Raw genomic sequence first — 26467 nt, 5'->3', positions numbered from 1 at the left:
ACAATATTGCGTATTGATTTGTTTTCTTTCTGTTTGCTGAGATTTTGCTTTATTTTCAACAGCTGAAAGTGTCCACTGAGCTGACAGCAGATCAGAAGAGGTCCTTGCAAACACTGGCAGTTAGATGGGATCTTCCAGGCGTCACAGAAGAAAACGGGAGATGGCTGACTGAAAAGATAATTGTTCATGCTGTAAATAATATTTTTTTTTCCTACTTCCTCGTTTATTGTTTTGGCCATTGTATTTTTCCGTAACTTTTCAGTAGCTTTTACAATAATGTATAAGCAATTTCCGAAAGCTGTTTTGTAATGACCCGTAAATAAGTTCACCCCCAAAATTAATAAATAAATAAAAGATTCCACATAGAAATAGTAATGCGCATGTGAAGTCAAACATAAAAGTTATGAAGTGGTACAAACATGTCTGATAATAATTGGTGTTTCTTTTAATACATATTTCCAGGTCACAAAGTCAAATCAAACGGCTACAAAAAGGACTGAAAGAAACTTATGTTTTGGATCTAATGATCTTATCTAACGGATCTTACGGTGCCCACGCTTGGGGCCGGTAACACGTACCTAGGAAATGCCAAACAGGAAAAGAATTACGTGTGACCGCGATTACGATTACGATTACAACCACGGAAAGACTGACAGACCGGAGACAGATCAAGTGCACACACATACTTGCCAGTGTAGAAATTTACTGAATGAAACTGTGTGACTGGCCTCTAATATTTAGTGTGAGCTGGGCTCTACCCATAGCTAGTGCTAACGTCGGTCGTGACTGCTAATTAGTGTATTGTGAATGCCTAATATGTGAATCAGAGTCATTGTGTAGCTTTTGTTCTGTCCCTCTTAAAACTTGTGTACGAAGCTGACCGATAACATGACAGGATCGTATTTTACACTGGGGATAATGAGGCATTTACCTACTCAAGACTGCGCCACACAGCTTCATCCATATCTGCATTCGTCAGCGCAGATATTTCTTCAAGACGTTCCATGACATCTTCCACCAACCTTAAAATATGATTCCGTTGGAAAATTTTCCTCCGCATACCGAGCAACTGCTAATAATTCTCGTTGAACACCTCTTTTCAAATCGTCCCCTTCCGCCATATTTAAATTTCCCCGTTTACTTTTGCTAAACGTAAAGAGAAAGCTTTACTGATATACTCTTTATACATTACATCCACTATGCCAGAACCAGATGTTACCAAAAAAAAAAACCCTTACAATTATGGTGGCGACACAACATATCACATTTCAGCATATACATTTTATTTTGTATTTTATCAGTGTTAAAAACATTTAGTCAAAGATTAAACTGAGATTAAAAAATGTCTTCAGAAACGTACACAGTTCCTGAGGGAGATATCTGAAAGCTGATGGTGTCAGCCTTTTTTGTGCCATCACAACTGGTATTTATTTTTATTTAAAAAACCCATGGCCTCAGCCTGAGAAGAAATTAAACAGAGCATCACACTTGTTTCATAAGAGGCTTTATTGACGATCTATTTAATGCCTTAGAACAATCTTTTCCATATTTGTCTCTGCTCTATGAGGACATCAAAAGGAAATTTTAATTAAACGGGTCTGGGTTAGGACCTCATCAAAAGGGATGTGCCAAAGAGAGCAGAAGTTGCTTTCTCAAGAATGAAATCCTTTTGTCTCAGCTCCAGAGAGTTTTGGCTCCATCTGCTTTTAGCATGTATGTACATCAGGCCGCAAACACCCCAAAATAGATATTACAAAATATGCAACACAAATGTATCTCACCTCAAACTCAGTGGAAAGTGTGTTAAATGAGTCACGGTATTCCTCTTCACTGAAAGTTGGTGCTACAATGTCTCACGGTATGCCACCTGCTTGACCTGATATAAATGCAGATTTGTTGTAATTTTGACTACGTGAGTACATTATAAAACAGAACAAAACCCTCATCAATCTCATTTCTGTGGAAAAACTAAATTGGCATTACAAGTGCTCAGGAAAGGAATCCGCTTGGGGTGGTGATCCATCATTCCTTCTTGCTAGGACATGTCATGTTGGACGATGGGATGGCGGACGGCCAGCTCACCACGGATAGAGATGGCAGAGCGGACAAAGAGGGGCGAATATTCATGAGGATTTCTGGGTTTTGGACGTTGCGATCTGAGTTTAAAACCTGAGGTGAGATTTGTGCTTCACCATGTATCTGGAGGACAGAGACAAGAGAAGACGTTTGAGAGATTGTGTCTTCAGGTTACTATTTATATATATGAATAGAGTTTTATGTAACAATGTAAAGTAGGTGGAGGTGGATGTGTTGTAGTGTAAGTAAATAGTTAACAGGAGGCACTCATCACTTTGTGATTATGGGAATGGAACGATCAAAGTGGGTAACAAAAATAGATAAGTTGATGCAAAGGATTGATACCTGTCAAGGGTTTCCCAAAAGCGTAGGAAGACAGGCCGGTCCAGATGACGCCTGTGGCGGCTCAGCTCCAAGACGGTCACGTCCCACTTTTGCACGTTGGGGTCGGTCTTGGCCTCGTCATACTTCAAATGAAAGGCTCGAACTGGGAGGAAAACACAAAACACGTTCATGTACAGACTGAGGATGGACAGTTTCTACGTTTTCCTGTTAGGCTTTATCACTTACTCTTGGCAAATATGTCGACAGGAGAGCCATCAGGCAGCAGCCATGGCCAGCCCTTGAATTGCCATGCAGGACCTTGCACAAACACAGCCACCACTCGGTCCCTGTAGTGGAGGAAAAGGAGTTTTCCCAAGCTGGCCAACAAAGAGCCACTGGAGGTCTTACAGCAGGGGCGCCAAAATGTGGCCTGGGGCCCATTTGCAGCCTGCAACTGTTGTTTTAAAACAGCCCTCGACACATTTAAAAAATACAAATAAAACTAACAAAAACAACAAGAAAAATGAAAAAGGAGCAATAATTGTAAAAGAATAAAGTCGAAATATTACAATAAAGTCACTATTAATATAGATATGAAAAGACTTTGAGGATATAATAACTGAGGGAAATGTTTTTTTTTATAACAAAATGTAACATTAAAGAGAAAACTATAAGTATAAAGTCACAATATAAAAAAAATTACAAAACAAAAATATTTGTAAAATTGTTAGGTCCATATATACTTGGACGCTGACAAAAGTGTTGTATTTTTCCCTGTGTAATGAAACCTATTTCAATTATAGTTACACGATGGACATTGACATAAAGTGCAGACTCTCAGCTTTCTTTTTAGCGTATTCACATTCAAATTGGATGAAGAGTTTTGGAGTTTCAGCTCCTTAACATGTGCCACCCCATTTTAAAAGGGGACCAAAGTAATTGGCCAATTGACTCAAACGCCGTTTCATGGGCGGGTGGAGGCAGTTTCTTTATTTCACTACCAATTACACATACTGTATAAAAGGCCTGAAGTCGATTTGAGGTACAGCTTGTATTTGGAAGATTTTGCTCCTGAAGACAACATGCAGTCAAATGAGCTCACCATGCAGGTGAAACAAGCCATCCTTAAGCTGCAAAAACAGAAAAAACCCATCTGCAAAATTGCTCCAATATTAGGAGTGGCAGAATTTACAGTCTGGTACATCCTGAGAAAGAAAGCAAGCATTGGTGAACTTGGCAGCGCAAAAAGACTTAAAAGTCCAGGGAAGAAAACAGTGGTGGATGATTGCTGAATCATTTCCATGGTGAAGAACAGCCAACCAAGTTGGAAACACTCCAGAAAGTGGCCTTGTCATTGTCCAAGTCTACCATAAAGATAAAACTGCATGAGAGTACATACAGATGGTCACTGCACGGTGCACGCCACTCATAAACCTGAAGAATAGAACGGCCAGGTTGGACCTCGCTAAAAAAACAAAAAAACATCTAAAAACGCCAGCACAGTTCTTTGGACAGATGAACCCAAGATCAACTTCTACCAGAATGATGGCAAGAAAAAGTATTGAGAAAGCGTGGTATAGCTCATCATCCACAGCATACCACCTCTTGTGTAAAACATGGAGGAGGCAGTGTGATGCTTGGGCATGCTTAGCTGCCCGTTGTACTGGGTCAGTGGTGTTTACTGATGATGTGACATAGGACACAACCAGCTGGACAACCACTTGAAGCAACCCAGGACTTTATAAAAGCAGGGAAGTAGAATATTCTGGAATGGCCAAGTCAGCCACCTGATCTCAACCCAATTGAGCAAACATTTAACCTGTAAAGAACTTCAGAAAGGCCCACCAATAAACAACTGCAAGCCGCTGCTCTACAGGACTGGCAGAGCACTAAAGAGGAGAAAACTCAGCATCTGCTGATGTCCACGTGTTCAAGACTTCAGGCAGTCATTGCCAGCAAAGGATTTTCAACCAAGTATTAGCAATGAACATTTTACTTTCAGTTATTGAATTTGTCCAATTACTTTTGAGCCCCTAAAATGAAGGGGTTGTGTTGAAAAAATGCTTTAGATCATCACATCACATTTTTATGCAATATTTTTGTTCCACCCACTCACTGAATTAAAGCTGAAAGTCTGCAATTTAATCACATTTCAATTCAATGTGGTAGTGTACAGAACCAAAACTAGACAAAACGCTGTCTCTGTCCAAATATACTCTATCAAAATTTTAAGACCAGTTATAAAATTGGAGGAATTTAGATTTTGCACTGTTGGATCTTAAGGAGGTCCTAAGTAGGGCTTCAAATGCAAATAGAAAAAATGGGAGCGAGACAAACATTTTTGAGTCCGCAATTTACTGCAAACAAAAATTTAAGTGAAATAGTTTGTTCACCAGCTGATCAAAAGTTTAAGACCACAGCCTTTAAAAAGCCAAAATCTTGGCAAAAATGTGGGTTCAATGTAGAGCTGCAATAATTAATCGATGGTTAACTATTTTGGTAATCGATTAATTGCTTTTTTAATTTAAATATGTAAATATCCTCTGATTTCAGCCTCTCAAATTTTTTGTTATTTCCTTCGTCACCTATGAAAGCAGACCTGTTATCTTTGTGTTTTAGCCAAAACAAGATATTCACAAATATCAGCTTTGACTTTAGAAAACACTGATGGACATTTTTGCCCCTTTTCTGACATGTTTGCGGACCCAACCACTAACTGTAGGTGTTTGTCCATCCATCCATTTTCTTCCGCTTATCGGGGTCCGAGGGCAGCAGTCTCAGTAGGGAAGCCCAGACTTCCCGGTCTCCGGCCACCTCCTCCAGCAGGACACCAAGGTGTTCCCAGGCCAGCTGTGAGACATAATCCTGCCATTGTGTCCTATGTCTGCCCCGGGGCCTTCTCACCAGGGAGGCGTCTGGGAGGCATCTGCACATGCCCAAGAGGCATCTAGATCCCAGAGGAATAACCTCATTCTTTTGGATCATCCTGCATTGTTCCCCCGATTTAGATCCAACTGAGAACATTTGGGGATGGACGCCAAAAGAAGTTTGAGCTGTGGTCTTAAGCTTTTGATGAGCTGATGAACAGCCTGTTTCAGTTTAATGGCTGTTTGTAATAAATTGCTTACTCAAAACATTTTTTGTCCCACTCCCATTTATTCTTCTTACGTTTTGAAGATCTACTTAAACTTCCTTAAGATCCAACAGTGCAAAATGAAAATTCCTGCAATTTTTCAACTGGTCTTAAAATTTTGATCAGTAGCGTATTTATGGACCTAACTGTAGATTTTACCATATGTGACCCCGCTGGGAAAGGTTTGGACACCCCTGTCTTAGAGCTTCCATTAAGAGGCTAATGAGGTCTGCTTTATCATTAGTTTTGTTTTTAAACTCTACCTTTAAACTTATATTATCTCACAAAAGTGAGTAGACCCCTATTTGAAGAAATTTTTATGTAGAGCAACGATAATTTTTTTCCCACATCTCCAGAGAGTTCTTCGTAGGGATGTCCCGATCCTATTTTTTGCTTTTGATCTGATTTTTTTTTTTTTTTATAGTCTTGCCTATCCGATCCTTTGTTTTTTTAAATGTTATTTAATAATAAGCTTTTGTTACAAACATGAATTTGTGGAATTGAATATGGTTATGAAAATGGCTCTACCCAAGTATGGCTGAATTTACTTTACTACACACCGTGACCAACGGTGTTTGGCTTTTTAAACAAACTTCTGTGAGTCAGGTCCCTTATTCAATAAAAGATCCAATAAAAGATCATCCAATAAAAGATAAAACTGGAAAAAATGGGCGTGCAAAAATGCTTTTAGGGTAGGGCTAATCATTTGACATGGTTATAGATCAATTTGTGGTGTGATTTTCAATACATTTTGTCCAGTAATTGAGAAATGGATGTGGCTTAGCTTACTTTTCGAATGGGATGTCAGCCTTAGCACATATTGCTACAAAATCTTCAACAAACTAATGCCCATGCTTGTGATTAAGAAAGATGTAGTCACAGATGTAATTCCAATCGCGTTATTAATGTAAGATACTTTAATGACAGCCTTATTTTGTTTACACAATTACACAAATGTGACTAAGAGCGCTCTTATTTTGAAGGCCGGAAGTGTGTTGTGTGTGTTGAGAATGGCAATTGACGGTTGATACGAGCAAGAATCAACATGCCTCTCGTCTTTTTTTACTCAAACCATGTCGTCAGTGGGCATTGTAAAATTGTCCTTACATTATAAAATGGTCCTACATTAAAGCAGTAAAACACAACACAGTGAAAATATACACACACAGCTGCACTAGCACGCTCTGCTAAACTAAGTTAACCCTGCTCGCTTTCATTCACGCGCCGTAACAGAGGAGTTTCCAAGGTTTTTCGCCGCCATTTCGACATGTTTAGTAGTGTTTGTGCAGTCCTCAGTATAGTATAGTACAGTATAGTCCTCAGTAAACACAATGACACAGCAGCCCGGGCACAGTGAGGGGGAACTACTGCTATAACTACAGAACTTTACCACGGTACACTGCGGACATGCCCGCATGGTGTTGTTGCGTTTTCTTCTTCTTGCGGGTGGCGGGAGTCGATTGGCAACTAGCTTCGAGGCGCATTACTGCATCTACCATGTTGGAGTGTGGCCCTGAGTTACGAACATGACACGGCAACCGGATCGGTCTGATCTTGTGGCGGGAGCCAATATTATCTGATCTTCAAAATAGAGCGGCTCGGCAGCCGATCTCAATCCTCAAGATCGGATCGGAACATCCCCAGTTCTTTGTCATAAGGTGACATATTGAACTTCCACTGGCTGGCAGAAGCTTGCAACTTACAAATGTACCTTTCTTTTGGGAAAAAAACAAAACAAAAAAACCCTAAAACTAAAACATGGATCACATTTTACCAGTCCTGTGGTGCTAGTTTGAGAGGCTGGTCGATGACTCTGTATGGGACAGTGACGGAGAGTGTGTTGCCGCCAGGTTGGATCTGGTCTTTGCGCCTCTGGAGAAGAACCTCATTGTCGCGCTGGATGCCTTGCTTCTTCTTCTCGTCTGACGTGATGAGCCTGGTGGATCCAAAGTTCCTACATAATTTTCTATGGGGGTGCCAATCCAATTCCGATATATTGAATATCGAATATAATAGTTGACCTTGATATTGAGTAGATAGCACAGATCATACATACTTTTATTACTTAATTCAATAGTGTGGAATGTTACAAAAGGCTTGATTAAGTGATGTTCCCTAAACAGAAAATAGTCAGCATCAGGTATGAGGAAAAACCGACCCATTTACTTCTTGAAGCATGTGGTGCATAGTTTTATCAATAGTAAGCATAGTGTAGCGATGTTCGAGGTGCTCCATTACGCATTTAAACCCGACATTATTCACCACCAACAGGGGCTGGCTCTTTTCTCTTACAGCCATTTGCCGTCCTGTGAAGGTTTCTCACACTTTGCAAATGTTACAAACAGTGGTGGATATTTCAGGAAGCCGTGGTGTTGCGAAAATCCTCCAAATGCACGATGAGATGGGTCCTATGAAGGCCCTGTCCACATGGGAATGCTTGTGAGATTTTGTTTTTTTTTTTGGCGGGTTGAAAAAATTTGCATCTACAATGTGCCGGATTAGTAAATACTTGCACCCAGGCTAGCACAAGCTGTTGTGATCACGTGGGCTCTGCATGCTGAATGAAAGTGCTGCTGCTGAATACTTGTAGAAGTGCTGGCACAGAGTCTGGAATGGACTGCTTGTATCAAAGTGCCAATATCAGAGATTTTAGATGCAGGCCGGTATAGTATGATATTGTTTTTTTTTTTTTTTTGGGGCTGATATTGAACCGATATCAGATATCAATATTGGTTCAGGATACCCTTAATTTTCTGACTCCTTAAATCCTCAAATTCATATCCTACACTCCACTGACAGCACTAATGTGAAAGTGAAACTTACTTGAGATCCTGCAGGAGATCCTTAGCATTCAGCATCGTGATGAGTGAGGTGGTGGCCGCTGGGATGATGATGATGGGCGTGCGAGAGCCTGTGATGAGAAATGCAATTGTCAAATGCAACAACTGTGAAATTAAGACTCTTGTTCAGATAAAAACCGCACTCACCAAACCATATCAAGTAGAAATTAAACTATGAAAATTTCACATGATTGTTGTTATGAATTATCAATATTATCCCGATATTGTTCAAATTTGTTGAAAATATGCCATATTGTTCTTCTGACTTTATTTTCTTCTGTTACGTTTCATAAGTATAATGCAATTCCCTGTGCATAAGAATCAAAATGCCCAATTTTTATTGATTAATTCTAATGATCGTCCTGCAACCTGTCATTTATAGATGAAGATGTGCTAAGCAGGTAAACATGATTAAAGAAAATACAACCAATTTCTCAGTCATAGCTGACAAAACAAATACTTCTAACATTCAAAACTGAAACTTCTTCTAAATATTACAATTTTTTCCCCTCTTTACCTTACTTCTTCATTTCCCACCCCCAGACTTTGTGACACCCCTGATCTAAAGCTTGCAAGCGAGATGATATTTTTCCCTCAATTGCACATCACTGACAATATTTCACTGGAAGTCGTTTACCTTTTTTCTGGTTTGGTGGCGGTCTGGCTTGTGAAACTAAAAAATAAACAAAACAGATCTATATATCAGTATTTACAACCAGCATATGCTTTATTAAAAGATCTACAGTATAGAGCACACAAACTAGAGCATCAATATCAACCACTAACATTTGAGTTGGGGTAAGGAGAAGTGAACACAGAGATCTGATGTGTTCAGTACATCAGACGTACAACAACTAATAATACCATGTGTATTATATAATGATTTAATACAATGCAATGCTGTTACAATAGGTAATGTAATATGATACATTATTACAGTATGTAGATTATGTTATATCACCTGGGCGAGGCACAGGCTGTAGTGCAGGGGTCTGGGCCTTTCTAGCAGATGCTCCCTCCTGAAGAGAGAGAAAATTGCATCTTTTATTGCAGGTTTGAATTCTCAGACAACAGGCACAAAAATAACAACATAATAATCATAATAATAACAACATGGGCTACTGCTGTGGCCATAATCCACTCAACTCTGAACACATGACGTCACTTCCTGTCCGCCACAAATTTAATGCAACATACATGAGCATGAGTCTTATTTATGTCTTAAATGGCTTATTCTCTGATTTTGTCAACTATATTGGGTAATAAGAGTGTAAGGGTGATTATGAGGTGTTAGTTCATGTCTAGAGGGCTCTAATAATGTTAACTCATTCAATCCCATCCATTTTTCAAAATTCAACTGGCCATTTTAGACAGTTTTGACTGTTTTTTCAAGGCACACAGAATATTGTGTTTTATGGCTATATAAACTCCCGTCTTTCATCAGAAAAATACAAAGTTTGTTTCTACCGTTTCCCGTTCCCGTTCTTTAGTAATCAGCAGTAGAACTTAGGGAAGTTTCAGGAAATATGAGTTCCCACCACAAAAAAAGGGGAAACAAAGCTTTTTGTGAAGATACATTTCAAGCATAACTTTCTAATCAACTATACCACAACATAAACACCAAAAAGGGCTGTTTTACTGTACATCAAAATAACAATTTTTATTCCAAATATTCTATGAACTATTTACAATTTTCACATTTGGAACTACATTTCCCGATAATGCGGAACCTTCAGCGCGCTGCACTCCTCCACGCTCTCACTTCCTCCTTGCTGTCAAGCAACATGGAAAAGATCCATACAGAGCTCTGATCAAATGCACCTCTGCCACCTTGTGGCTGTTTTAATGGCTTAAAACAGCATGAAACATGACCTCTTTTATTGTGGACTTGCGTCATCACCTCTTTTTGCCTCTCGCACAAAAAAATGTAAAAGACGTAAAAGTACGTCCTTGGGAATGAAGGTTCAGGTAAAAAAAAAAAAAAAAAAAAAAAACTACACAGTGTTCTCTATCGCGATTGACATTTCGCAGATGCCTCTTTAAAAAAAAATAAAAAATTTGTGTGTGCATCGTGGGAAGTTGAGTGTATCTCTTGGATGTAAATACTTTACATACTGTATGTTGGCTAAACAGAAAGACACATCAGAGGACGACGTCACGATGCAATACATTTTAACATAAGAAAGCAGACCGAATGGAGATGCAGCCAGGATGGACTCCCGAGAAAAGTCACACCAAATGAAACCGAGTCAAGATGTTCGTGCACAACAAACAAGCCAGGAGAAGAAGTTCCAAGAGCAGCCCTGTTGATCAAAGCTTCACAAAAGACTAGATAAGGGCGGACAGAGGCTGATGCGTTTGGAAATAAACAAATAAATAGAATATAGTACACTCTTGTATTTGGGGACTTGCAGTACACTGGTACTGCGTTTGGAAATAAATAAATAAAATAGACGTAAAAACAAGGAATACAAATAAAACATTGTCCTCGCTGGGTTGAGGACTGTTTTTTTTTCCCCCTGCAAGACTTGATCAACATTAAAGCACACATGGTGACGGTACGTCGACATCCTTTCAACATCCGAGGTAATTTCTGTTTTTCTTATATAGTATGTACTTTAAAGCTGACGTAAGTATTAAATGTCGAAAATTACATGAAAAATGTATGCTTTCATTGCCTTTCAATAAATACATCAATCATAAAAGGTACAATACATAAAGAAATGATAGTTTGATAGTGAAAACTAGAGCTAGTTGAGGTGGCTCGGGCATCTCTAGTTAGGATACCTCCCGGACGCCTCCCTGGTGAGGTGCTCCGGCCATGCCCAGCCGGGAGAAGGCCCCGGGGCAGACCTAGGACACGCTGGAGGGATTATGTCTCACAGCTGGCCTGGGAACGCCTTGGTGTCCTCACGGTGGAGCTGGAGGAGGTGGCCGGGGACCGGAAAGTCTGGGCTTCCCAACTGAGACTGCTGCACTCGCGACCCGGACCCGGATAAGCGGAGGAAAATGGATGGATGGATAGTTATTTTAAGTATCACTTTATCACACACAGGATAAGAGTATGTCTTTCCACAATCATTGAGAAGTTTTATGACACGGCCTGCCTGTCATATGTTCAAACCGTCTGCAGGCTAAACTATTGTATTGATCCACAATTGATAAGTCATGGGGGTGATAAGACAATTTTCCTAAGGTTTGCTGTTTTTTTTATGGCTACCTGTGGTATATCACCTTTATCTGATCTCATGTAAAAAGTTTGTTTTATCCCACGCCGTGGGAACCCCAAGGGGTCAAGCTGATACCTCTGTTTTTTCAAAAATAATTGTATTGGCTGGTTGGTGGGAGTGGCCTAGATGGGGCATTTCTACTTTGTTCTTGGAGAAACAAGGTTGGTGGATGGACAGCTGACAGGTAATCATGATGTTTTTTAACAAAATATATTTTTTAACAAAATAGCTGTAGTAGAAAGATGGTAGCTAAGGATGGAATGTTTTGACTGTTTTAGCGCTTTACTCCTTTGTATTGTTTAAATGGGAAAACTACATTTTTGAGACACTGCCGGACACACAGAAAGGCTGGAGGGGGCAGTATTGGGACCCCAGTCACACACCGAGACACACCCAGATAAGGCTGGAGGACGTCTTGGGGCGGGGGGTTGGAGGGGGGTGTTTAGGAGAGGAGGGGTATGGGATTGGGGACTTCCCCCCACCGGCAGCCTGAAGAAAACACAGTCACGTGGGTATGATTCTGATTTTATGATTGTTTTTTTTGTTTTGTTTTATGACTTCCAGATCCTTTGTTTCCTAACCCCTTTCATGTTTTATGGCTTCTAGATGTCCCATTACGCCACTTCAAACAGATGGCCGTTTATAAAATCCTAACCCCTTTGATCTTATGGTTTTATAGCACTATGGGAAGTGACCTTTGACCTTTACCATCATAAACAAAGGGGGGTGAGCGGGGGCATGTCATAAACCAGGGGTCATAAATCAATCAAGGTAGGTGCCATAAATACCTTTTTGACACAAAGTAGACTATTATTTCTCCAACCTTGATAAACGAGGGAACACTGTAAATACGTCTTTGGTATTGAAAGTAGTTAAAAACATATTTAGATGGTCGTAAACAAATTTTCTATTCTCCAACTATGAAAATATTTGATTTATCAATAAGCAATCCTACTACTCATGGTCGTGTCCGAAAGCAATTTAATGTGATAAAGGGAGGGATTACTGTATATAACTTCTGTGCAGTGTTAAAGAAAAGGCAGGAATCAAAATGTTAAAGATAAAAATAAAAGCATCTAACATCTAAGCGTAACAAAATATAAATTGTTAAATAGAAAATAAATATTTTTGAATAAGTGAAGACATTAAAATAAAGCAAAGACATTGAGAATACATACAGTATGTAAGTACTGGAGTGAATATTTTGACCGCATTGCACAATTTATAACTAACTTCTGTATATAAAATAATAACTTTGTGGTGATCATCAATGAATGAAATGTGTTGCTTCATACGTTGTTATTCATTTTCTTTCTTCTTTTGGGAGAATGATCAGAACAAAAATTTCATTGCATAGCAGAACTACCTGTTTTACTGTGCATATGACAATTAAAAACTCTTGATTAATGCTGAATTTGACATCTGTTATTATTGTACTGATGTTACAGACTTTTGATGACAGACTATTGATGGCAACTTCAGTTGCATCAAGTTTGTGTATTTCATGTCCGGAATGTCTTAACAATAACACACGCAACCCGTTTGCTACTGTCGGCAGGCTAACAAACCCTCCTGCATCAATAGCACCTAAACTTCTATCTGACCGTTCCTGCGATGACTCTTCACTGACAACATCCAGAATTAGAGTCAGTCGCTGCCTCAATGTCAGGTACGGGTTATGTGTTGTCACTGCGTCAACCCAGAGTAAATAGCATAACACACTTTTATCCAATAAATAATAAATTTATAATAAAAACCCAGATGACATACACCACGTATTCCCTTGGTACTCTGCCAGTAAGGTTTTTCAAGAACATCTCATTGCATCGCCTCAGATTTGATAAATGTGTATGTCTGTGCTCTCAAGTGTTTTCCCAAAGGTCCTAAAGACAGCCGTAATCAAGCCACTCTTAAAAACAGAACTTCCTGACACTTAAAAGGAAAACTGCCCTTTTTTTAAGTTTACCCATCATCCACAATCCTTACGTGAAACATGCCACACATCTTTCCCTTTCTGCGATTTCTCAAGAGAGGAAAAACAGCTAGCATGTGGGAGCTAACAATGCGTAATGGGACACACCTATTTGGATTATAACCCCACCCCACGCCCCAAAAAATGCCAACTATGTTCTATTTACATAGCTGATAGGTATAGAAACCAATGACGCTACAGCAACATTGTTATTGTAGCAGCTAACACAAAGAACTATTTTTCTGGCGTAGGTGTGCAGCTCCTTGAGCAACTACCGAGCGCTGTTCAAACGATTGGATAGTAAACCAAATTGTACTGACCCGGAAACAAGAACAAGCATATGAACAACTACAAACAGTTGATTTGAGATAGGTAAAAAACAAAAAACAAATCTGAGAACAAAAAATACCTGTGGAGTTTGGAGCAAAATATGTTATTACGAATGTGCCAACAACACAGTTCAGAGATTATAGTCCTATTCAAGCCCTTATGGAATACACTTATCAAATTAAAGATCAGATGTGTGAGAACCTTTAGTTAAACAAAAACAAAACTGAAGCAATAGTTCTTGGGAACCAAGGAAGAACGATTGAAAGTTAACACTCAGCTTCAGTCAGTTATGCTAAAAACCAGCAACCAGCTAGGCATCTGGGTGTAGTTATGGACAACAGTCAAATGAAGACAGTTTTAAAATCAGCCTACTATCATTAAAAAAACAACAGTGGATTAAAAAGACTGACGTCTAAGCAGTAGGCATTGGCAAAACCTTTCCATGCATAGCAGGGCGTGCCCTACTATTTGAAAAGCACTGGTTTTGGGCCAAAATACATTTCTGATCTCCTGGTTCGCTATGAAGCATCCAGAGCCCTCAGGTTGTTAGGGGAAGGTCTGCTTTCTGTTCCCAGAGTCAGAAAAAAGCACAAAAGCAGCATTCAGTTTCTATGCTCCTCACTTGTGGAACAGACTCCTTGAAATCTGCAGTCTGCTCATACTCTCAGCTTCTTTAAATCAAGGCTGACAAACATTTATTTGCTGCTGCCTACCCCTAAAACAGCTGTCAATGCACTTACAGTACTTTATCTACAATGTTATTGAGAATTTTTATCCTTTTCTAGTTCAGCTTGTTCTGCATTTCCTTCCATTTAATTATATGTGTGCATTTTATTAATCATTTTAACTAACTTATTCTATTTGAGCTTGTTTTGATTTATTTATTTTTTTTTAACACTATGCTTTTGATATTTTATGGAAATAACGTAAGAATTGTCTTGTACGTGAAATGTGCTATAGAAATAAACCTGCCTTGTCTTACCATATTTTCCATATAGTTCGAATAAATGTCATTCAATATTTGTTCCATGACGTGTTTGACAACAAGGTGCTATATCAAATCTTATTTTCTCGTTTTTTTCACCTGCAACAAATGCACCACATCTAATATTACAGGAGCACAACAATAATATGAGCAGTGACAATAGGGATTATAATATCTTACTGTATCTTAAGAGACCAGGCGGGTGTCCAAACAGATCCTAACAAGTCAAACCAGTTAAGAGGTGTTTGCGGTTCTTTTACTTCAGCCTTTTATAAACAGGGAACTTCAGCTTCAAGACACACATGTCCAGTTTTGTATAGAAGACACATGTCTAGACCCATGTTTGGTTATTTCTGGTTTACGTCAAGTGCTGTGTCATCTCCAAGATTTGTATGCTTGCTGCTACACAACAGTGAAATGCACGCTCAGCCATGAGGTAAAACTATTTTTTTCTCTATAAGGTTTGATATCGTCAAATAACCATGGTGTTAAGATAATATATATTCTTGGATTGGAAGGGTAATTGAATAACACACACAACAATTGCTTGTGTTCTGCAGCCTGAAACCGAGTTTGCATGTAATTTTGTCCTTACTTTAAATGAGACTATTATTTGAAACCTTTCTTTTGAGTGTGTCTTGTTCATGGAAAAGGTTATTGACAAAAATGTACGTTACTATTCCATTTAGAGTTGCACTAGAGATTACTCAACCTCCATTGCAACTTGCATGTGCTTTCCAAATGTACTCATTTTTTTATACTGTAGATGTCAGATAAAAAAACCTGACTATTTATTGTTAGTTTTGTTGAGCTATTTAAAATGTTTTTGTCGATGTATTGCAAACTACTGCAAGTTTATAAACTTTGCAAATAAATATAATTTCTAGCGAGTATTGAATAGTTTCGAGTATATACAGTGGTGCTTGAAAGTTTGTGAACCCCTTGAGCATGTTTAAGTTGTTTTCCCATATTATTATTATTATTATTTTTAAAGTAACCCAAAAACTACATGAAACACGGAATTAGTGCGACAGTCCAGATTGGGGAGGGCTACAAGACCATCTATAAAAGGATTACATTTTCCATCTTCTCTCAAAGTTACTATTTCTTGTTTTTCCACCCATACACAGCTCTCTTGTTTCCATGTTGTTTTCACCTCTAAATGCAGTCTGCACGAGCAAAACCAAACCTGCCCAATCTGAAACTATTTATTGATTGAACAAGCAATGCAATCAGACACATATTGGGAAAAAACACCTGGTCACAGTCACAGGTTCCAATACTATTGCTCACACGAAAAATGGTTGGGTTCTTCGAAGTTGTACATCTAATCTCATGTTTATCTTTTGATGTCAAACCCATCCACAGAAAAAAAATAAAAGGAATCCAAAACTTCTGGAGGGCACTGTAGGTCGTGTATAGTGTGTCGTGCGGTGTGTCGCAGTATTCTGGAAAAGTTTTGAGAAATGTTGCAATGTCGATGGAGAAACTTTTGAGCATTTATAGGATTAAATTATTTATCACATGTAATTGTAATAATTGTAAATGTAACAATTTCAATGGTAAAAAAAAAGTCTGGTGATTGTACAATAATTTTCCTGGTGCTGAGATGTTTAATTTGACCCGCTGTGTAAGCAAAAGGCTCCAATATACCTCATTCTCTCCCTGTTTCTTAGGTGGCAACAACATTAAAGCCTACATGCACCTTGCAACTGGAATCTGATGACAAAAGACAACAAGACAGCCACGCCAATACAAAACAAGTGCTGCCAAAACCATGCAATGGAAAAGACGTCACTGCTTTTTGCACATTGCCACCTTTGCCTTTCTCCTCTTTCTGCTGGCTGTACTGAACTTTCTAGTTCCTCACATTTGGCATCCAAGTTTCACTGAACTGTTAAGCTGGAGAGACAGTTCAGGGCTGCTCAAAGGAGAAGGACTTAATGCAAACAAATCATCTGTTGAAAACAACACAATCTCACCTGGGAAGCAAAACATCTCCACTGAAGGTCAAACAGGGTTGGAAAACTTGAATGCCATTTCAATGCATGGTCTTTTCCCGTATATAATCAATGAACCTGACAAATGTCAAAAGAGAAAAGCAGCACCATTTCTGGTGTTTATAATAGCCACAGAAGCTTTGGACGTGGAAGCGAGGAGTGCAATAAGGCAGACTTGGGCAAATGAGAGTTTGGTGTCAGCCGTGGGAGTCATCCGGCTATTTCTGCTGGGGAAACGTGAAGGGCAGGGGGTGACTCAAAGGATGCTCCAAGAAGAGAGTCGCACGTATCATGATATAATTCAGCAGGATTTTCTGGATTCATATTACAACCTGACACTGAAGACCTTGATGGGTCTGCACTGGGTGGCACGGTACTGCCCACATGCAGCCTACGTTATGAAGACAGACAGTGACATGTTCATCAACACAGAGTACCTTATCGAGAAGCTGCTCAGACCAGGGTTGAAGACCAGGACAAACTATTATACAGGCAGAATAATGGAAAACATGTCACCTATTCGAGATAAAAAGAACAAGTGGTACATGTCTGAAGAGGAATATCAAAACCCTAAATATCCCACCTTCTGCTCTGGGACTGGTTACGTGCTCTCAGCAGACTTAGCTGACAAAATTTACAGAATATCTACCAGGATACACCGACTACACCTGGAGGACGTGTATGTGGGATTGTGCCTAAGCCAGCTCAGGGTGAAGCCCACCGAGCCACCCAGTAAGTCTCTGTTCCATCACTGGCATGTGCCTTTCACAGGCTGCAAGTATACTCATCTGATAACATCACACCAAATTCCACCCAAGACAATCCTCAAATACTGGAAGACCCATCAAAGTAACAAGGAAAAATGCAAAATTTTCTAATACATGAAAAGGATGCCGTTGTAAAATTGAACAGTTCAACAAATTAAGCTTTACAGCGGTTTAAGACAACATCTTTGACTGGTATGTTACACATGTTTTGTATAGCTTTGAACGGATCACACCAGACTTCAGGAGTCACATATAAAAGCTAATCACATCAGTTTTGATCAGCTGTTAATCACGTGGGCTACTTATGTATGTGCAGACATTTGACAATTGGGAGCTTTTAGGACACCGACTAGTCCACACTGATTCTTGTGCCAAGTTCTCAAGACTAGAGCTGTCCTTTCTAGTTTGACTAGTGTTTGTCCCACCTATAGTAGTCTTTGAGCATGAACTGATGAAGCCTGCTCGAATGTCAGGCAAAAGGAAACCTGAACAGTCCAGTTGTGATCGATTCAGTGCCCTGAGAATACAATAAAATTCCTGCAAATTCATGCAGATTTCATCCATATTTTTCATTGATTTAGGCAACATAGGCATGTTCTTATTCTTTCTTGTGTTTTCTTTCTTTTCTTGGGAGAATGAACAGAATAAGATTTTCATGGCATAGTATAACTGCTGTTTTACCATGCACATGACAATAAAACTCTCTTGAATCCCTTGAATCTTGTTTGTAAGAATTCCTTCAAACACACAAACGTGTGAATTTGAATATTTTTCAAAGCCACGTGCCTTATAAAATTTGAAAAAATGTTGTAAACTACTGGTTCACGTTTCAATAAAAAAAATTAACTGCAAAAAATTCCCGAGCCTTTAATTGGTGTCTTGTCTTAATTGTATGCCTGAACTCAAATTAATCCATCCATCAATTTTCTATACCATTTGCCCCACTAGGGTCAGAGGTATGATGGAGTCTACCCGGGTCACACTGTGGCGAGAGGCGGGGTAAACCCTGGACAGGTCGCCATCCATCCGTCCATCCATCCATTTTTTATGCCGCTTATCCTCATTAGGGTCACGGTTATGTTGGAGCGTATCCCAGCTGACATCGGGTGAGAGGCGGGGTACACCCTGGACTGGTCGCCAGCCAATCGCAGGGCACAGATAGACAAACAATCATTAACTCTCACATTCATGCCTATGGACAAGAGTCGCCAATTAACCTAACATGCATGTTTGGAATGTGGGAGGAAAACGGGAGTACCCGGAGAAAACCCATGCACGCACCGGAGAACATGCAAACTCCACACAGAGATGCACAGAGACTCAAACCCAGATCTCCTCGATCTCCTGACTGTGTGGCAAACATGCCAACCACTAGGCCACCTTGCGGTTGCCAGCCAATGAAATGAAATACATTTTGCACAATATTCGCCTGTAAATGCAAATTATTATCAATCCAATCCAATCCAATCCACTTTATTTATATAGCACATTTTATAAACACTGTTTCCAAAGTGCTGCACAGACTAGCAAAACCATAAATAATAAGTAAATAAAGGAATGTAAATGTAAATAATAAATAAAAATTACGACAATAAAAACTAAAAGATCAAATAGAAACAAAGAAACGTACAACAATAAAATATTTAAAACAAGAAATCGAAACAATAAAAACCAAAAGTCCAAGAAGTAGGTAAAAAATAAATAAGTAAATTCTGTCTGGTCTAAGTCTGGTCTTAGGCACCACCAGTTGGAGCTGGCCTTCGGACCTCAAAGTGCGCGCTGGAGTGTAAATTTGGATGAGGTCTGAGATCTACTGAGGGGCCAGCCCATTCAAAGCTTTAAAAACAAACAATAAAATCTTAAAATCAAATTCTAAAACGCACAGGTAACCAATGCAGGGAAGCTAAAATTGGGGTAATATGCTCCCTCTTTTTGGTTGCTGTTAAAAGCCGTGCTGCAGAGTTCTGGACTAACTGTAAGCGAGAGAGTAATTTATGGCTTATTCCAGAGTAAAGGGCATTACAGTAGTCCAGACGTGACGAGATAAAAGCGTGCATGGCTTGTTCGAAATGTTGCAATGATAAAAATTATTTGACTTTTGATAAAAGCCGAAGATGATAAAAACAAGATTTTACAACGGCATTGATTTGTTTAGTAAGTTTAAAATCACTATCAATGATGACGCCAAGGCTGGTGGCTGTGGGACTGACATGGTTTTTCATGGGACCCAAGTCCAAGTGGGGGTCATTATTATTAAGGATGATAACTTCTGTCTTCCCCTCATTGAGCTTTAAAAAATTTTGAGCCAACCAGACCTTGACGTCACTAAAGCACTCAAGAAGGGGAGTCAGGGGGGCATGGTCATTTCTTGTAATTGGTAAATAGATCTGGCAGTCATCTGCATAAAAGTGATAGGAGATGCCATGCTTTCTAAAAATTGTGCTAAGTGGGATTAGGTACAGAACAAATAGGAATCAGCCAAAACCCTGAACAGGAAAGTGGCATAGCAAATGAAAAAATGAATTCAGTTTGAATGTGATGGTCAAAACATCTTGGTCCCACACTTCATACAGTGCCTATGTTGACATGTCAGAGCAGTGCAGAAAACAGTGTGCATGATCTGCAATGTTTATATGATGTTAAAAGCAAACTTTTGCCCATCATCCACAATCCTTATGTGAGGTATGAACACACATCTTTTCTGTGTGTTATAAAGACATAAAAACAGCTAAAAAGAGCCAGCTAAGAAAGCACATAATGGGACGCAACTATTCTGCCTGTAAAGCCTTCTAAAAAAAACATCCAACAACTGCCAACAACGCTCCATTTATATAATGCGACCTGCATATTAACCAAGCTACAGCGACATTATTCTTATTACTATTATTATTAGGGATGTCTGATAATATCGGCCCAGTTTTGGCATAACAATGTATTGTTTTTTCCCTATAATCAAAACAGATATATAAATTAAAAAAAAACTGCTGTATACGGGCCTATGGGCTCCTGTACAACGGAACCGCTGCGCAAATGAGGACCTCATCAAACCGCGTTGTGAAGCTTGTCAAGCCTTGGTGGCTGCAGTAACAAACTTGCTCGCTCTGTGCCTGACTAACGTTGTCTGTGGTTTGGAATTATTTCCATGTGTCTCCTTCAGATATTAAACTTGCAAATTTCAATGCGTTGGTTATGCAAGGCAGAACAAAGACTTTTTCCACCAATACTTCCAATGCCCAGGGCGAAAGCCATCAGTCGGAAAATGTGTGAGCATGATTATGTGTTATTATATTTCCCCATTCACTTTAATTGCTCACGGGTCCATAAAGGGCCACCACTGGGTTCAGATCCGGACCGAGGTCCACCATTTGGTGATGGCTTTGTGTTTATTCCACGACAGGAGATACAGTACACACGTGGACAAAGTTGTTGACCATTGTGAGTTTTTCTTTCATTGAACAAAGGGTACCAACAATTTTGTCCACGTGTATGTGATGATACACATTATTGGTAGATATCGGACTCGAAAATTACGAGTTGGACAATATCGGCATATCGGCCAAAAAATCCACTTTCTGACATCCCTAATTATTATTGTTATTAACATTGTTACTTACTGGCGTAGCGACACCTTGCCAGACCACACCGGCGCGCTACTAGCTTCACCACACACACTCGCTTACAACGCCTCAGGCCACTACTGAAAGGTAACACTAGATATTAGTGCTGCTGCCACTGCTGCTGTGTTTTTGCTGTTGAGTTTGTAAACGTTAATGCTCGGTGTAGGCATTCCTTTCTATCCTGCTGTGTGAAATCAACCTGGGAAGGAAGTTCCGGTGATGCTTAAAATGAACAAATTATTGCAAAAAGTATAAGATGTTATCATGAGTGTGCCTATTACTGCATGGTCACAGCATGTATATAAAACGTTGGAGGTTTTTCGAGGTGTTTTATTGTAGGCTTTGTAGGCGGAAGAGGTGCGTCTCATTACGTGCATTAATTAGCTGGCTCTTTACAGCCGATTTTATATCTTTACAAAAAAAGAGAAAGATGAATGTTCATGCCACACATAAGGATTGTGGATGGACAAAATTCCAAAAAAAGACAAAACTGTTTTCCTTTAAAAAAGTGGATCTTTGTGCTTACCGTCACTGATTTTAGAGTCATGCCGTGGTAGGTACCCATGGTATCGATCTTGAATCCCTCAGTTTCTAAAAAAACAAAAACAAACACATACATTGTGATATTCATAAAAATAAATCCATACCTAATATTATTAATACCTTAATTCATATTCATTTTAAAAAGGCCTCTCAGTGTACACTACAGAGGTGAGAATTACTATCTAGGTATACCACAGAAAAGTGAAAGTACATGTAAAAATAAAAGACAGCATTGGCTGTCCCTGACAAACTGTCCCTGTGTAACTATGCAGGGTGTGTATCTGACAACCGATCCAAATGCCATTGTGTTTTGTTAATGCACGCGTCACTTAAACACTTAATGTTGACAAAAGGTTCATAACCACTTATTGCATGACAATGTCCCTGTGCACATACATACCTGTGCGCAAAGTATACTTTGGTTACTTGTGTAACTGCCTGCATAAAAACACCATAAATAACAATGCAATGGCCCGATTTGAAAAACTGTCATGGATAATTTGAGACTTTTCTGATTAGCAGACATCACTAATTGCTCAATGGTTCAACACACGCACACACAGTCCATTAAAACAGGTCCTGGTGCCCAAGTGACAGGAGCAACAACACAACTCACCCTCTTTTCCTTTGAATCTCTCCTGATCGTATCTGTTGTAAGCAGCTGGCACAGGCTGCTTGTTCCGTAGGGATGGGTCCTGGAAAATATCAAAGATTGTTGGTTATAGTAACATAATATTAAAATAATCAATACTTGTTCACAAAGACAGAAGTGGTATTTGGCAGTACGCCACACCCTCTGCCACCAACAGTAATTTTTCAGAGCTAGTGAAATTAATATTTAGTAAATATTCAAACATACTAAAGTGAGGCTTTATGAGGGGATAAACTCACTAATCACTTTCAGTGAAACCAAATGCAATTGAAAAAGAATAGATTGACACGTTTAGTGCAGTGATTCTCAACTGGTGGGTCTATTTTCAGTGGACTGCCAGTCTTTGCCTGGGCAAAAAAAAGAAAAAAAAAATCTACAAAAATAGTGGAATGACCCTATGTCCCATAAATGCACCTCACATTCTTGCCTGTGCTGTTCGCTTGCTACGCATCAGAAACGTGGCATGCACATTTGCGTGCCATGTTTCTGGGTGTTTGTCACACTTGAGGAGGGGGAAGGGCATTGAGTGAGGACTTTACGTGCTGCCCGTGGCTCAGGTGCCATGAGCAGGAGAGCGACACCATCTCACCGCTACAGCTCAAGTTGCGTTGGGGGAATTCCATCGACAATGAAGGGAAAGTGAACCGGGTGGTGTTTCATGCCCATTTCTAAATATCGGCACTGGCAAGGCAGGGGGATTATTATTAATTTTACCTACAAAGTAGGCATGGACCTGAGATTCTGATGGTATGACGGCAAAAATATCGCAGCGTGACTGTTTCACGGTATTGTAATTACAGCTCTAAAATGTGTTACTTTGAAATCTCTTCATTGAAAAGAGAAAAAAATCAAGTCAAAACAGTCATTTTAAAACCATATAATACAGCCCCTTTCCAAAAAATTAGAATGTCATGGAAAAGTTGTTTAATTTCCATAATTCCATTCAAAAAGTTAAACTTTCATAGATTATAGATTCAGGGCCCACAATTTTAACGATTTCAGGTATTTATTTGTTTATTTTTACATAATTTGGGCTTCCAGCTCATTAAACCCACGAAAACAGGAATTCAAAAAATTAGAATACTGTGAAGAAATCAGCCCAAATTTTGCAGGGCATGAAACTGAGTGTCACACACTAATCATCTACTAAAGTCAAATCACCTGCACAGGCTTCCCCAGGTGTCATTAAATTGCTTCAGTTTGGTTCAATTGTCTCAGTTTGGTTCAATATGGGGAAGACTGCAGACATGACAACTGGCCAGAAGACCATCATTGATACACTCCAAAGGATGGGTAAGCCACAAAAGTTCATAGCTAAGGAGGCTGGTTGTTCACAGAGTACTGTGTCCAAGCATAGGCGGGAGTCACAGCTTCAAAAACCACCACATTCAGACGCATCCGGCAGATGGGTTCCTCGGGTCAAGCCACTTCTGAACCTGAGCTAACGTAGAAAGCGTCTCCACTGGGCCAAGGAGAAGAAGGACTGGACTGTTGGCCAGTGGTCCAAGGTCCTCTTTTCCGATGAAAATAAAGTGTGCCTTTCATTTGGGAATCAAGGTCCAAGGGTTTGGAGGAAGACGGGTGAGGAACAGAACCCAAGCTGCCTGAGGTCCAGTGTGAAATATCCACAGTCCGTCATGATTTGGGGTGCAATGTCCGGTGCAGGTGTTGGTAAACTCTGCTTTCTTAAATCCAAGGTCACCGCAACAGTCTACCAGAATGTTTTAGAGAACTTCATGATTCCTTCTGCTGAGGATCTGTATGGAGATGCCGATTTCATCTTCCAGCAGGACCTGGCCCCTGCCCATACCGCCAGAAGCACCAAAACCTGGTTTGATGCCCATGCCATCACAGTGCTTGACTGGCCAGCCAACTCACCGGACCTAAACCCCATTGAGAATCTATGGGGTATTCTCAAGAGGAAAATGAGGGGCACCAGACCCAACAACAAAGAAGAGCTGACAGCAAGCGTCCAGGAAATCTGGGCTTCCATAACTCCCAGGCAATGCCACAGGCTGATTGCTTCAATGCCACGTCGCATCGAGGCAGTGTAAGGCAAAGGGATTCCCAACCAAGTATTGAAGATTGACATATCGTTTTGAAAGCACCATATTTTGATTGATTTGATGTGATCCTAATTTATTTCTTCTTTTTCCTGCAAAAACTGAGAAGTAAATGGTGATTTCTTCATAGTATTCAAATTTTTTGAATTCCCCTTTTCGTGGGTTTTATGAGCTGGAAGCCCAAATTACGTAAAAATAAACAAATAAACACTTGAAATCGTTTAAATTGTGGGCCCTGAATCTATAATCTATGAAAGTTTAACTTTTTGAATGGAATTATGGAAATTAAACAACTTTTCCATGACATTCTAATTTTTTGGAAAGGGTCTGTATAACACAATGAAAGTAGAACATATGCATTTAAAATAAACAATAACTGAATTATTTCTAAATAAATAAAATGCAGTTCTCCATGCAGTCTACGGTGGCTAATCCTGCAACTCAAGTCACAACACAATACATACACTCCTGATCGAAATATTAGGACCAGTTGAAAAATTGCTAGAATTTGCATTTTGCACATTTGGATCCTAATGAGGTTTAAACAGCGCTACAATATGCAAAAGCAAGAAGGGGGAGTGAGACAAAAAAAATTTGGAGCTTGTAATTAAAAAAAAAAAACAAAAAAAAAACAAACTGAAATAGGTTGTCTATCACCTGATCAAAAGTTTAGGACCATCGCTCAAAAAATAACAAAAAAACTCTCCAAATCAGAACAAAAAATGTTCTCAGTAGGACTCGTTAATGAGTAGCTCCACCGTTCTTGTTAATCACTTAAAAAATTGCTTTGGGCATGCTTGATGCAAGTGTTTCTAGGAGGCTAGTGGGAACATTGCTCCAAGTGGTGAAGATGGCTTCACGAAGGGCATCAACTGTCTGGAACTGATGGCCATTTTTAGAAACTTCCCTTGCCATCCATCCCTAAATGTTCTCTATCGGATTTAAATCAGCGGAGCGTGCAGGATGGTCCAAAAGAGTGATGTTATGCTCCCTGAAGAAGTCCTTTGTCAAGCGAGCATTGTGAACTGCAGCGTTGTCCTGTTGAAAACCCGCTGCACCATCTGCATGTAAGCAACCGCCTTTTGACGACACCACACCATTTGAAGCTCCTGTGTTCCACTGAATGAAAAATAACCCGAGATCATGATGGACCCCCCTCCACTGTGCCGGGTAAGAACATCTCATGTGGGATCTCCTTGTCATGCTAGTAACGTTGGAAGCCATCTGGACCGTCAAGGTTACATTTTTTCTCATCAGAGAAACTTTTTTCCACCTTTCAATGTCCCATGTTTGACGCTCCCTGGCAAAGTGTAAAGGCCCTCTCACACCTTGACGATTTAGTCAGCACATGCCTGACGTGATCATTTTGATGGCATACGCTGAACTGTCGACGTTTTTTTTTTAAATTTTGGGCGTATACATAGCGTATTCATAACGAGTTCAAGGTACTGTATATGTACATGACGTATTACTAACTTATATAGAACATTTCTATAAGTTATAGACAACTTACACCAACAAATGCGTAGCGTGTTGCCGGCGTTCACAACTTATGCCCAACACCAGTCTAACTTATGCAAACCGCACGGCAGCGTATGGCCGACGATCACGTGCCGTAGCCTATAAAAAGGCTGCCACTTGATGACTCACCTCACTAGACATCGCAGTGTCAACATCACAATCATGCCGAAGAAAATTTCAAAGACCACTGCCAAGAAGTATCAGGGCAGTGACGGAGGGATCCATCACCACCCACAGCCTCCCACTTCCACTCTCACTCTGATAGAGATGACCAGGTTCTAACGGCTCTTCCCCTGTTGGTTCCATTCCCAGTGTCACAGTGCCCTCTACTGGTCAAGCATTTAGCAGTATAAAAATTGAGTTACCACAAGGCATAGCATATTGTACTGTACTGTATATGCAAACACAACAGCC

General features: G+C 39.8%; 2 protein-coding genes across 9 annotated transcripts in view; one reads left to right on the top strand and one right to left on the bottom strand.

The window, feature by feature from the left end:
* The window catches only part of LOC129168143 (beta-1,3-galactosyltransferase 2), a 29516-nt gene extending 6167 nt beyond the window's left edge, over positions 1 to 23349 (top strand). For 4 of the 8 annotated variants that reach the window (XM_054753077.1, XM_054753103.1, XM_054753068.1 and 1 more), the window contains 3 exons: positions 63 to 11787; positions 13162 to 13272; positions 16567 to 23349. In XM_054753077.1, the coding sequence (XP_054609052.1) occupies positions 16668 to 17768 (1101 nt within the window). In that variant the 5' untranslated portion in view covers positions 63 to 11787; positions 13162 to 13272; positions 16567 to 16667 and the 3' untranslated portion in view covers positions 17769 to 23349. The other 4 variants (XM_054753086.1, XM_054753128.1, XM_054753119.1 and 1 more) reach the window with 4 other exon arrangements.
* cdc73 (cell division cycle 73, Paf1/RNA polymerase II complex component, homolog (S. cerevisiae)) overlaps positions 1489 to 26467 on the bottom strand; it is a 32903-nt gene continuing 7924 nt past the window's right edge. The window contains exons 9-17 of the mRNA XM_054753042.1: positions 22434 to 22512; positions 21801 to 21865; positions 9335 to 9392; positions 9011 to 9046; positions 8357 to 8444; positions 7308 to 7469; positions 2647 to 2747; positions 2422 to 2563; positions 1489 to 2199 (exon numbers count right to left, since the gene is read on the bottom strand). Coding sequence (XP_054609017.1) covers positions 2163 to 2199; positions 2422 to 2563; positions 2647 to 2747; positions 7308 to 7469; positions 8357 to 8444; positions 9011 to 9046; positions 9335 to 9392; positions 21801 to 21865; positions 22434 to 22512 — 768 coding nt within the window. The 3' untranslated portion in view covers positions 1489 to 2162. The remainder of the gene's footprint in view (positions 2200 to 2421; positions 2564 to 2646; positions 2748 to 7307; positions 7470 to 8356; positions 8445 to 9010; positions 9047 to 9334; positions 9393 to 21800; positions 21866 to 22433; positions 22513 to 26467) is intronic.

This window comes from Dunckerocampus dactyliophorus, chromosome 2, assembly GCF_027744805.1.
Source record: "Dunckerocampus dactyliophorus isolate RoL2022-P2 chromosome 2, RoL_Ddac_1.1, whole genome shotgun sequence".
NCBI classification, from domain to species: Eukaryota; Metazoa; Chordata; class Actinopteri; order Syngnathiformes; family Syngnathidae; genus Dunckerocampus; species Dunckerocampus dactyliophorus.
The sequence above is the reverse complement of the archived record's forward strand: the minus strand, read 5'-3'. Positions and strand labels throughout refer to the sequence as shown.